The sequence below is a fragment of the Convolutriloba macropyga genome, chromosome 8 (genome assembly GCF_964194025.1).
Source record: "Convolutriloba macropyga chromosome 8, txConMacr16.3, whole genome shotgun sequence".
Taxonomy (NCBI): domain Eukaryota; kingdom Metazoa; phylum Xenacoelomorpha; order Acoela; family Convolutidae; genus Convolutriloba; species Convolutriloba macropyga.
The window spans coordinates 45652811-45666599 of record NC_134475.1 but is presented as its reverse complement, the minus strand read 5'-3'; the positions used below and the strand labels follow the sequence as shown (position 1 = coordinate 45666599).

General features: G+C 34.0%; 1 protein-coding gene across 3 annotated transcripts in view; it reads right to left on the bottom strand.

Moving 5' to 3' along the window:
- The window catches only part of LOC142344757 (uncharacterized), a 147268-nt gene extending 133715 nt beyond the window's left edge, over positions 1–13553 (bottom strand). For 2 of the 3 annotated variants that reach the window (XM_075396657.1, XM_075396656.1), the window contains exon 1: positions 12801–13553. In XM_075396657.1, the coding sequence (XP_075252772.1) occupies positions 12801–12854 (54 nt within the window). In that variant the 5' untranslated portion in view covers positions 12855–13553. The remainder of the gene's footprint in view (positions 1–12800) is intronic. The other variant, XM_075396658.1, reaches the window with a different exon arrangement.
- Between the last annotated feature and the right edge of the window lie 236 nt (positions 13554–13789).

Genomic DNA, 13789 nt, shown 5'->3' with positions numbered 1-13789 from the left:
GACCGAGATCAAGATCAGCACCAAGATCAAGATCAAAATCAAGATAAAAAAATCTAATCATTGTATGCAAGGATGATAGGGATTGGATCGATCCTGAGACTGGTGAATTTTATACTGGATTTAATACATGTGATATATCTTCGTAAATGACTTGCCAGACTCTGTCTTTGCAAACCGCTCATATTTGCAAAAGACCTAAAAACTCTCTCAATCAATAGTTTCTACGAAACACAGAATGACTTAGATGCCATTGAAACTTGTGTCCGAAGCAACAAGTTGGAACCAGCGAAGGACAAATGTGCAAAATTAGTTTTCAGAGACGATCACACTTTGACCCTGATGAGAACAACCCTAAAAATGAAAGTTTTAAGGACCTAAGAGTTCACAAAACTAGGGACCTATCATGGCGAACTCACATTGAAGAGGTCAAAGAAAGCAAACAAAGTATTCTACACGCTCAAGAGAAATGTTGCGTACCGAGCAAGAACAGTAACCAAATTGGGCCTCTACAGTTCTCTAATTTTAGCTGTACTTCTTAACGGTTTTTCATGTGTGGAAACAACACGATCAGTCATGCAAACGCGTGAAAGCTTCCGAAAAAAGACTGTTAGATGGATAACCGGCAACAAAGCGTCATCCTAAATTAGTCAATTAAGGTTGTTAAACATCCTTCCCCTTCCAATGTTGCCGCAGCTAAATAGTTTGCTTTACGTTATAAATCAAATGAGCCAGCAAGAAGAGCTCCTACCCGGACGTACAATTGGGATACGCCAGCATCAGAGACACGTCAATGAATATTGAGATAGGTCAGCATAACAAGTTCAAAGGGTCGAAAAAACCGTTTGTTAATTTTATAAGGAAATTTGTCAAGTCAATATTTCATGAACAAAATCTCTGCTCGTGGAAATTGTTCTGCGACTGTCATCTGTACACAAAAACAGGCATAAGTCTTTAAACAAAGACGACAGCTACTTACTTATCCCTGGCAACTGCAAAAAACACCAACAACTTAGTGTTGTGCAAAAAACACCAACAAATTATTTTGATTTCAGGGACATAATCTTTGTAATTTTTATTAAACATTTGCGTTTTGCCTGCATTCTTTCTGTAGTCTTATGGCTTAGTCTGGTTAATTTAAAGTGCAACTAGCTTCATAAAGAGGATGAACTGAACCTATCTAAAAATTTGTATGCATACCTAATAGCTGTTAAGACAATGGAAGTACCAATGGAAGTACCCATACACAACTGAAGCGTTACCCGCTTAATACGCTCATTTCTGTGACCCTTGAGGTCAGTCCCACTAATCAGAGGTCCCATATTCTTAATATTGGATCAAAATAGTCTGGATTGCGGTTTTATTTCTCAATATTGGGTTCTATGAAGATGCAATGAATTTATAATTTCTTCTGATTTTTATATTTTTATTCAAATTTTGTTCTCTCTAAGTCTTTAACCATTTTCACTTATCTATTTAATGAAAGAATACAAATAATAATTGAAACATTAATCTATAATATTCAGATAATAGCTGATGATTTCTTTGTATTTTGTTTGTAAACTTTACTCTTTCTGTATCTGTAATTATTTTGCAGCCCTCTCGTATGGCTTCGTCTTGCCAGCGACAACGCCCATTGGTTTCGTACGGACTTATAGATTAAATTATCCAGAATTTGTTCACTTGAAATTTTTATGACTTGTGAGATTATTTAATTTAAAATTCGACAAATTTGTGAACTTTGCGCCAATACTTTGGCCATACCATCAAACGAAAAGTCATCTATTCCTGTCGGAAAAACCTCTCACATCGTCAAAGGTAAGAATAAATTATTAACAGAGTTAAAACTTAATTAGTCTTAAAACAGTTTACATTTGTAACTTACATTTGGGTCAATCCATGAAAATGGCTGCAACCAACACAATTATTTCAAAAGTACAAAATGAACAGGTCTGAGCTCCATTTTATGACAATTCAAAGATTGTCATAAAATGGAGCTCACTGTTTGCAGAAACAGCAATTGGTTGTTCTTGAAGGAAATAGGAGGAGCGATTCAAAACAATTGATCACTATGCTTGTCAAAAAATACCGAGCAAATCAAAAGAGATCTGTATAAAAGCACACTTAACTGATTTGTTCTGGCAGATAGGTTATTGATCAATTTCTCTTAAAAAGTTATCTTCAAAAAGTAGTTAAGAGAACTGAAGCTTTTCGGCTTTACAAATAGGAAAACTTGTATGCTGAATTAAAGCATTTCCAAGCATTTCCTTTTGTGCTATATCTGTTTTCTTTCGTTTCTTTTTGTTAAAACGCTGATCAATTTGAAGACTTTTTAAAAGCCAAACCCGCTTTTCAATCTAATGAACTTTCTGAAAGTTTAGGATTGAAAGTTTCAGTCAGCAAAAATTAATACATAAAACTTTGCATATTTGAGCGGAATTGAAAAACTCTAAGACTGGCAACCAACAATTATATACTTTAATTTTGAAAATATTACGATATGAAACCCGCATTTTTCTGATAGTTTTGCAGTACTTTTTAACTACAATTTGGTAAATTTAGGCTACCACTTTGATAAAGAACCCCAGAACGGAGCTTAAAAATCCCACAGATACCAATAATGTGTCCACAAGGTTCATAAAGGGGGAAAATCAAATGCTGGTGCTTAAATTGTCAACAATTCTCCCAATAGCGAGCTAGAATTCTAGAAAGGATTTTTAAAAAACGATGGTGGAAGTACGTTGATCAACGAAAACCCTTCTGCTCTCTAAAAGCTAAAATAAAGACATGACTGTCCAATTAAACGGAAATCACGACCTTAACTTCATACGACAATTTTTAAACTTATTGAAAATGTCGCTAAAAATGAAATCTAATGAGAAAAAACAAAATTAAAAATTTAATTACACGAAAAAAATTGAAAAAATTTGTCAGCTTTATCGGCATCATACCTCTTATTCCTAAAAAACGTCTTGTCAATAGTCACGAGCGTTCATCATTACTTCTCTTTCAAAAAAGAGCTTATTATGACTGCCGAATAGGCGGCACAGTTGCTTCAAAATCAAACACAAGGCTTTCCGATATTTTCAATTGAACAATTTCCATAGAAAGGAGTCCACTTCTTGCCAAAAATATTATCTGGTTGTTCTCGAAAGAAATAACAGACAATCAAAATAATTGATCCTTATGGTTCTCAACAATTACCAGCCATTTCAAGAGATCCGTTTGAAAGCACGCTTAACCGATTTGTGCCGGCCAAAAATCTTATTGACAAAAAATTTTGGTTTGAAAGTGATCTTTAGAAAGAAGTAAGAATACTAATAATCTTGTCTAATTTTCAGCCTGAGCTCTTAAGGCTCTTCGGAGTGGTGGATCACGGTTTTCTTCTCTTTAAAACAACCAACTATTCTCAAGACTTTATTCTCTGTCTCTATTATAATTCAATGGCTTTCAGTAAGTTACATTTGCTATGTATATTCATTAAATATTTATCCGGATTCAACAGAGGCATATAAGGGCATTGAGTACAGTAGTTTACAGCATAGTAAATTTAACAACAAATATACTTGTATAATTTAAATGTACCGGTTAAGAAATGTAAATTAAGACAACCAAATGTTTATTAACTCTATGATCATCAAAACAATCCTTTTTAGGACTACTTGATATCCAAGGATATCACACTAGCTCCCTCTTTTTTTGCTTTCAGCATATTATTTTTTTAAAAAAAATTTAAGAATATACGGCTACAGATATGTCATTACACCAATTTACCACAGCTTAATTGAGTCCAAATTTTTTGAAATATTAATGAATGATTTAGAGAAAGTTTCAAATATAGAAGGATAGATTTTATAAATGAATAATTTACACATTGACTTCTTCGAAGTCGTTTATGGAGTCACCTTTTGTATATACCGAGCATAGACTTTTTCTCCGCTCCGTAAGCTCTTCCTCCCTTTCATTGTCAGGGGCTCTAAGGCTGTTTTCCGATTTAGACTTTTTCATGACAACATGTGCACGCTTTTCCCACTTATCTCTCTCTCTCCTGCTATTTTTCGAAAGTGAGTTCTGTCCACTACGACCATTGGTTTGACTGGAACCTTTTGTTTACCGACCTTCATAAAGTTCGGGACTAAACGGCGTACAGAGCTAAATCTGTGATAAAGATACATGCATAGTAAGTGCAAGGCCAATGAAACTAGGAATGATACCACTCCCATAAGGAGCGCGTATTTAAACGGCATGTAGCTCTCAAAGGTGTTACTCAAGACAGGTTTCAAATGTGTCATTTGAATGGCGATTGGCTTGGCTATCTGTGCAAGGTTTTCTGTTTTTCTCATTGACGGCATTTTTATTAATTTTTCTTACACTTGTCTAATAAGAGTAAGACTGGCCTGATCTTTATTGTTGAAATATGGGAGTTGGTCTATTTCTGGCACTTCAGTCAATAAATGCTTGAGGGTCAGAAAGTTCTACTTGAATTTTAATTGCTGGAATCTTGTGACAGCTTCCTAGGTCAGATCTAATTTTCAAGTGCGGAGTCGTAATTTGCTTACCACATTCCAATGTGATAATACATATTTGGCAACCAGGGTAAGTTCTGACTTGGAGAGCGTTTGAACTATCCATGGAAGACTCTCGCATGGTAAATGTGTCCGTCGCTGACAAGATTACCCAGATACCATATCCTAGGTTTTCTGCTGCCTCTATCACTGGTAAAACAACATTTTCGGTTGGACACGTTACTAAGGCGTCCATAGTCGTTCCGAAAAAAAAGTGTGGCTAGACATGAGGAGTGTCCCAACTCCGTTGGAATTGTCTCATGACAAATTCTGTAGTCGGAAGATCCTAAACATTTTCCTAGTTGATCTTTGCTTAGCACTGCTGTTTCCATAGAGTCCTCTGATACGGCTAAGTATGGAGCTTCTAGTTTCCATCTAATTGCACTTCCAGTGTCTTTTTGTGGCATTGGTACAATTTTTGCAGTAAAAACTGTGAAAACTGTTTGACGAGAAGCCAACGGGATCGCAAGGGTTAAAAGTAGCCCTTCCTTAATCGATAGTGCATCCGTCAACAGTTCTGCATTATAGTAAGACAGGAGATCATCCATGGGAATTGCTAGGGTCAGTCGGTCACGAGCGTTCATCTGTTCGCGTGCAACATAGTCTAGAATTTTCATTAGGGAATCTCGAGGTACTAAGGACATCGGTAATCTTTTCTGTAACAGTGTTGGTATTGAATTGAGTAGATTCATGCGATATCCTGTAAGTGCAGCTCTATAGCTTTTGACATCTGAGTATATCATATTGAGTAACGATGCCGCAGTGTCAAAATTAAAGTTTATCTGCTGATTTGAAAAAAGTAATTGATCACAATCTTGGAGCAATCTAATGTTTTTCTCGAAAACTTTGAACTGCTTTTGAATTATTTCCCAGTTTCTGTTCTGGTTCTCAATAAGTTCATTTTGAATCTTGTGCAGAGTGGCCAGTTCATTCGAAATGAGAAAGAATTTGTCGTCTGTCTCTGATTTAACAAGTGAGACGTAGGTCGCTATCTGTTCTGTATAGTCGGCCAGTTTTTGAATGTTTTCTGCATTTTTCTTCGCTTTATCGTGACATCCTCCAAATACTCCAATAATTCCACAGCTGCCTGATGATCCGAATGCAATTCCTCCTCCAAAAAGTCCGATTGCTGCCAAACCTGCTAGAACTACTGGCGCTGCTCGTTTTTTGCGATTAGGAACTGTGTTTTTCAATGCTTCCAAAAAGTGCTGTGTCTCATTATGCAGGTAGCTAACCTCTGTTCTAGCAATTGCCACCTCATTTTCAATTTTTTGCAGAATCCAGTCTACGTTGAAATCAGTTGTATTAGATTGAAAATTGGAGGAAATGTTAAGAGGACAATTATAAGTCGGTTGTTGCCACATATTTTTGAGATCTCGTAGGAGCTTACGAAGCTCGGCCTTCATTGTAAAGTTGTATTTTGGAAATGGAAATCACAAGAATTTAAGCTTTTTCGCCTTCGTGAACAGGAAAACTTGCCTACTGTATTGGAGCGTTTTGCTTCAGTGCAATTAACTTTCAGATTTTCCCCCCAAAATAGTAATCAGTTTGAAGTCTTTTTGATGGCCACATCTGCTTTTCAATCCATTGAATTTTCGAAATAAAACCTGTGATTTAAATTGTCTTAATCCGGCGTAATTAATTAACAGAAATATCCCAGAAAAGCTTCTCACGAGCAATGAGCATACCAAAGAATTACGGAAACCCAGAGAGTCGTCTCTGCAAAAATTACTTGTCCTTTCAAAAACTAGTACCTACTAGTATCTAACAAAACCACTATTGCGAACTTGAAAAATGTAAGTCACTTCATGAAAATAAGATCTTAAAAACAACTTGAAATTGGAACAAGAAAAACTAAAAAATTTTCAATATTAGACGGGCAAATGAAGCCAAACACATACTTTCAACCAACAAAAATGCCCCCATTGGAAAGCTCGCAAAACAATAAGCAAGTAATAAAAGGCTAGGAAACTTTTCTAAGATCAGAGAAAAACAAAAAATTCAGAAATGTTTAAAACTTCACAATTTTTGCCATTTGTCACAAAAAGTCTTAATATCAACAAAATTGTAACTAAACAAAACCACTATAGAAAAATTATTCTGGTACATGTTAATTCAAAATTTTGTCAACCCCGACAACTAAAATATAAGACAAGATAGGAATGAGAGTAAAAACTCCTTTTCAGGAAAGGAAAATACCCGCAAATTTCAAACTCAGTAATAAAGATGTATTAAATGTAAATAAAATGTTGTCAATGTAATTTTACTGCAAATAATTTGAAAAAATCGTTGTTACTTTAACTCATTTCGTAGAACTCGATAGATAAAGTCAATGACAAGTATATATAGTTTGTAAATAATTTTCGATTGTGAATCAGTTTTAAGTAAAATTGATGATGAACGCAAGGTTCGAAAACGTTCGTTTTGTTAAAAATCGAATTAACTTTTAATTAAAAAAACTCAGTTTCTCAACAAAATTGTAATTATTTCGTATCTAAAGACTCCTCAAATAATAACCGTGTTTTAAAATCCGACTGAAGGCAGTAAAACAAAACAATGAGCGGAAAATGGCTCAACTTCGCATAAAAACCATAAAAACAGGAGGACAACCTCTAAATTAGCACAGAATTCATATTATTACCAGAAACATTCGAATCACGATCCAAATCAGGCAAAAATTAATACAATATCATAATCGAACCTCTTCACGAAAAATGAAGAAAAAAAACTGCCTCACAAAGCAACATGGACAAAAAAATATTGCGCGCTCATACTTTTTTTGCTCGCTTATCGAAAGCTTGAAAAAATAGCCTTTCAAAAAACAAGTATCTACTGACGATGCATGATAACAGAGAAAACAACAATATTAAGTCAAAACAATATAAAAATAGGCCAAAGTAAATTAGAGTGAAGAATTATAGAAATTCAATTTCTTTTCCATAAAGTAGGAGCAATAAGAAGTATATAGCAATAGTAAGTCAAAAAAATCTCTAATTTCGTAAAAGGAACAGTAAAAATGGAAAGAAATTGACAAAGTCCCATTTTTTTCGAAAAAAACTTTGTAGAAAAAAACTGCTTTGAACCAAAATAATTTCCTTCAATTCGTACAAGAAAATAAGAAGGAGCGATCGGCATCAATTCAACTAGGAGCGTTCGGCATCAATCAATTAAATTTTATGCCTTCGGAATAACAATAAAATAAAACAATTCAATGGCAAAAGCAGCCTAAAAATCCGCAAAATAGTTTAAAAAGATCCAAATTAAGGTAAAACCCCTGTTAATTACCGACGGACCTCAAAATACCATGAGAGCAACCAAAATATTATTCCTGAAATATATAACCGTTTAGACAAAATTGAAAAAGTAGAAAAACAGCTCGAAAAAGCCGCACGTGAACAAATATCGGCTCGCTTAACGGAAGGAAACTTTTTCACGCCTACATTTGTTGCTCTGATTTAAAAACAATCTTTTCTCCACTCTCAAAACTTATTTGCCAAAACAACTTTTTTCTTTTCTCCACTCTCAAAAATTTGTTTGCCAAAATAACTTTTAAAACTTCATTCACTCCCTGAACTTCCGATTTTTTCGCTTGCTCATGTCGATTTGAACTAGTCTCTTTTACATGAAAAAAGAGAAAACCATAACTCCTCTTCGAGTGCTAAAAAACAGCAAATCATAACTCCTCTTCGAGTCGTAAAAAGAAACTTCTCCAATACTCTTCTTCCAGTCGTAATAATCAAATGCTGTTTCCGAATGTGTAAATAATAGCAGTCAAGATAGATTGGATGGATTTCCATTTTTTTAACTTCCATCTTTTAGAAATTTACAAATCTATCCCCTTTTTAAGCTGTTTGCTATGGCTAACAGTCCCTGTAATAGTTCAGAGATGTTTCAGAGACTGATAACTAATACAGAAGTTTGTATAAACAGTAACCACAAAAGAAAAACCAAAAACTCAAAAGTTTCACCATTGGACTTGAAACTGCGGAAACTGGTGTCGTAATTTCATTTTTCAAAGATAAGAACTAGACCAACAGGGACATCGTCAGGCTCAGGGGCATGGAATAGGGGTATTTTATGTTAAGTGCGGTCTCGTTGGAGAGATATTATACCCATACTACCTTTTCACATCGTTCCCTCGGCCATGTTATCTTAATGTCTATCGCATTTTCAATAAAACTGAAGATGCAGCTCACATCATAAGGTGATGATGTTTCATATTTTGAAAGCAGTTTTCAACATCATCAACAATACCAATCCGACTCAAGCTATCAGCAGTGGCACTATCCTGCTCTAAATTCTGCCAGGATGCGAGCAGTGGGTGGCACTGTTATTTTCACGCGTCACAAATCTCGGTTTTTTCCCCTTCTATTAATTATCTTCCTCGCTTGCTTCATTTTATTACTAATTATTCAACTGAAGCTTCTAAAGTTCATCGCTAGAAGGCCTCTGATATTCCAAAGAAACCTCAAATGAAATTCTAGCAGCTGTAGCCAACTTTGGGGCCTAAAGTTTACCTAATACTCTTTATTATATGAATGCACTGTTTTCCATTTACTTTTAAAACTAATTTATTTTCTAATTTTCTATTTTCATTAGTATTAATTTCCATTAGTCAAAAGTTATTTCTGTTAGGAGCACCAAGTTATCGACAAAAAATTGTGCTCAAACGCGAAGATTGAAAAATTAACAACGCATAATGTACATCTCTAGGACATTAGAACTTGTTGTATTCTGCTTTTGATCGACCGACAATTTTGATGCCCACTGCTAAAAAACCTCGGACCTTCTCAAGAGTGAAACAAAACAAGCTTTTACGGTTCTATGAAAAAAATTTGAGCAACAAGATTTCACGTAAATCAATGTTATCGTTGGATGCGCATTAGCTGATAGACGCATCAGTTTCGCCTATATATCTTTTAATCGAAATAAAATAAGCAATGAAATATTTTAAAATATTAGAAAAAGCACCATTGCTTTTGAAAACGATATGCTGTTTTAAGCAGAGAGCTAAAATCGATACTTTTTAAAGTTCTGAAAATGACTGAGAAGATTAAGTCTTTAGATCTTTAAATCAAGTCCAAATGATATTCTAAAGCCATAGAGAATGAAATTCTCAAATTCTAGAATAGTTTTCCAGAAAGATGCCATTTAGATGTGAAAACGGAACACTGTATTCCTCCTAATATCTGTAAAATTGCAGTCATAGCAAAAATTATGAGATAGTCAGTGTAGATAACTAATTGTTCCGACCCCTCTTGAGGGGGGAGGAACTATATACTCAACTGAGTTTTTTTTTATTCAGTCAATTTTGGCCGATCGATATATTCATCGTAGAGAGTTGAGACTGATATCATTAGAAGGCCTGTCCAGCGCAGAATATGAAATTAAAAAGATTTTTTCGATTTTCGTTTTTGACAGGGAGATATCGAGGTTTAAACTTTCGAGAAAATAAGAGTGAATTCCGTTGATTTCATTCACCTTTTTTCGGAATTTTTGACTAAAATTTTGCCAATTTTGATAAAAATTTTTAAAAAAATTCATGAAACTGTTGTTGATTTTACGTTAAAAGACAAAATACATTTTCGGCTATTTTCATTGAATTTTTTTGTCAAAAATTCCGGCTAAAAACAAAATTCAGACTTTTTCATCAAAAACAGCACGAAATAAGTTTCTTTAGTCCACTCTGATTAAATTAGCAGGAAGTGCACACCCAAACACCACTAACACAATCTTTTTAGAATGAAAAGGAGGCTAATTCCACTTCATCTTCCGTTGACAGTGCTCTGTAAATAAAACTTTGCCGTTTTTTGGTAACTTTATTCGTTGATTATCAAAAACGCAGCATTTACTTTTGATTTTTTTAACAAACAAAACATCTATATCAATGACATTCCAAAAATTAAATATTCCTAATGGACAATCAACATTAGCAGAACTAGTTCTGAACCAATCTTGGACCGTTACAATCCAAAAATAATTCGGATTGTCATCAGTCGGTTTTTTATTAAAAAAAAATCGATATTTTTTATATTAATTAAACAACAGAACATTTCAAATCAAAGCTCACTAGTGATAGGTCCTATTGGCTTCCTAATAAGCTTGAAATTAGTTTATCTAGTTGATTGCTTGAAAGCTTATGGTCGTTTTGACTTTTGAAATATTTGATTTTTGTATAAAAAATGGCTTATTGAACTTTGCCTCCATTTTTCTCTTACTTTGGTCACCTTGTAGCTTAGTGTCAGCAATCAAAAAGTGCTCCTTTTTTCTGAATTCAAATTTAGTCTTTATTGCAGTTTTACGCCTTAAGTTATTGTGTTCTGGCACTGATACTACTAGATTTCGCAAATTTTTTAAATTTTTAGGTATTTGCCCATATTTCATGTTTTCTAATTTTGTCAGATTATCACGTTATTGTCAATTCATATATCACATTTTTCGCGTTCAAATTAACCCACAATTAAAAATATTTAAATCCTCAAAGATATAGATTGTGGTTCTTTACCGCTTCGACAATACTTTTGCGAAGAATTTAATTGAATTTTTTAATTTTGTCTTTAACTGTCGTTTTTACTGTCTTTCTAGTCGTATCTAATTTCCTGTACAATGACCCGGTTTGATTGGTTTTTCCTGGAACATTGGATGAGCCGACGTTCTGATATTAGAAGATAGATAATGACTTTCATGACTTTGAAAACAATTGTTTTCCAAAAAGAAAAAAAAATATTTCAACATCGCAATTTTGTTCCTTTTATTGTCTGTTTGTTACCTGGTCTCGTTAATTAAAGGCTAAAAATGACATTATTTTTGTCAAAGGAAGGTGTCAAAAGGGATTGGTGTCACAAAATCTAATGTTTTTAAAGAATTCGTTATGAATTTACTGGCTTCGACACTGGTTTTTCACAGAAAGTGAATTAATTTTTGATTTTCGTCATATTTGACGTTCTTTTTGTAGAAGTAAGACAGATTCTGGATAATTGCAGGTCTCAAGGGCTTCCTTTGGAAGAATGGACGAACCTATTCAACTTTTTCATTTTGTAATTAATGGCTTTCATGTCTTTGGAAATTAATTTTTTTCGAAAGAAAACAAGTATCACATAATTTTGCATTTTTTCTTTTTTTTCTAATTTTTGCTTATTTTCATTAATGAGCGGCCACATAATACAGTATCCGTGTTCGACGAAAGTGCAATCGAACATACTTTGGGGGCCAAAGTATGGCTTTACGGCTACCAAAGCATTTTCTAGCGGGTTTTAATTGATTTTTTGTTTGTTGTCTATTTGTTGCTCTTTTTGTACCTGCATAAAAAATTGAATACCAAGAGCTCTTAATTCCCTACTATAGAAGCATTGGTAATTGTAAACCTATGGGATATCTTAGTTGATTCCTAATGGTTTTCATTACTTTGTAATTGTTTTTTTTTAAATTCAGCGAATTTTCTAACTTTAAAGTTTTTGTTCTTTTTTGTCCAATTGTAACCAAGCTTTATTATGAACTGGTGAATAAGCATGTTTTTCTGGTGAACTAAAAGTTATTTGGTTTATTTTCAGTTTTATCTGACGCTATTTTGACTTTGTTATTAAGTTTTGTTTTTTAAAACGGACATAAATTCTTTAATTAATGTTTGCTGTTGTTGTTTGATTCTGCCGTTCGTCTTCGCTCGCTTTCTTAATATCGGAATATCTCATCAATCGAATGCATCATTTTTTACTCCAATGAGTTATTTGCTTTGGAGGCTATCTTTTCGTTCATACACCAGCTTTTTTTAAAAAAAAATACTTGAGATTTTTTTGTGTTTTTCTGTTTGTTCCTCATTTGGTAGACAATTATGCAAAAATTGTGGATGAGTGGGATCGGAACCTTATGTGCGACCGCACATTACCGAGCCGCCTTGGTTAGTATAAACAAAGAAAACGAGCAAAGAAATACGAGCATTGGGTAGTAGATATTGTCCCCCTATTTCTTCATATCACAAAAAGCCTGGATTCCAATCCTTTCTTCCATCAAAATTAAGTAAACATTTGCAACCTTATTATCTGGAAAGCCAAAAGTCTACGAGAGTTAAAATCAGAAGAAAATCTTCAATCCATTCAAGTTTTCAAGGGCTTTTTTCTACTGACAACACCTTTGTATCTCTCCTCAAAACATATCGAAGAAAATTGGTTAAACAAAAAAGGGCTGGCATAAAGTTCCTATACCCGGTTTCATGGAGGGTTGGAGCAATCATCAATTTCTTACCTGATCTTCGTCCCGTCGACGTAGCTTATCTTGAAAGTTTTTGATCGTGAACATGATTCACTCACATCTCGTCTGAAAAGATTCCCTTCAAAAGAATTCAGACTAATTTTTGCCGGATGTCATCAATAATGGCATAATTGATGCCGTGTAGATAGATTATTTACCACATGCGCGTTGTTTTGGATAGTCAAGTTGTCATAATATATCGAGAAAATTATCAAGAACTGCTGATTTTATACAAAGATGAAAACAGCAAAACTGAAAAGTGATTAATTTAATATAAACCAATCTACTTCATTTTAAATCCATTCAATCAAATCAATCTCCCAAAGCTTTTCAGGCGACCAACGCAAGTATAACTAAAAATAACGTGAATAAGTCGTAAGTTTTACAGCCGATTATAGCTAACTCGAAAGAGAAGCACCGTAAAATTTTGAAACCCTAAGTTTAGTGGCACAGAGGCTAAACACTTCCGTACAATTCCCTCGTAGAAAGATGGCATTCTAAACTGCACTTTAAGAAACCGAAGAGCATCGTGAGCCAATAAAAATCTTCCAAACCAAGTTGGATTATTTTTGATCCATCATCAAGTAATCACGGTCGTCTCCACTTGACAATTACTTCAAACTCAAAACACTAAACAATTTAAATCTGATAATGCCTGATTAGAGGAACATTAACTCGACTAAAAGAAAGAACAAACAACATAATCAGATAAAAGCAACAAGCATCAGTAACTATATAAAAAAACTTAAAAGCAAAGTCAACATAGCGTCCGATAAAACCTATACTAAACTAACTTGCATTTCAACAGAAAAGATCTGGGACCTGTCTTTAGTGAAAATTATTAAGTAGAAAAAAAAACAAAAATGCCAAAGTTACAAAATAAATTATTACGTTTAAAGTTATCACCGTTCAAAGTCATATGAAAACCAATAGATATCAGCTAAAATCAGCAAGTAGCGTCATTAAAGCCTCCCTAGGAAGAC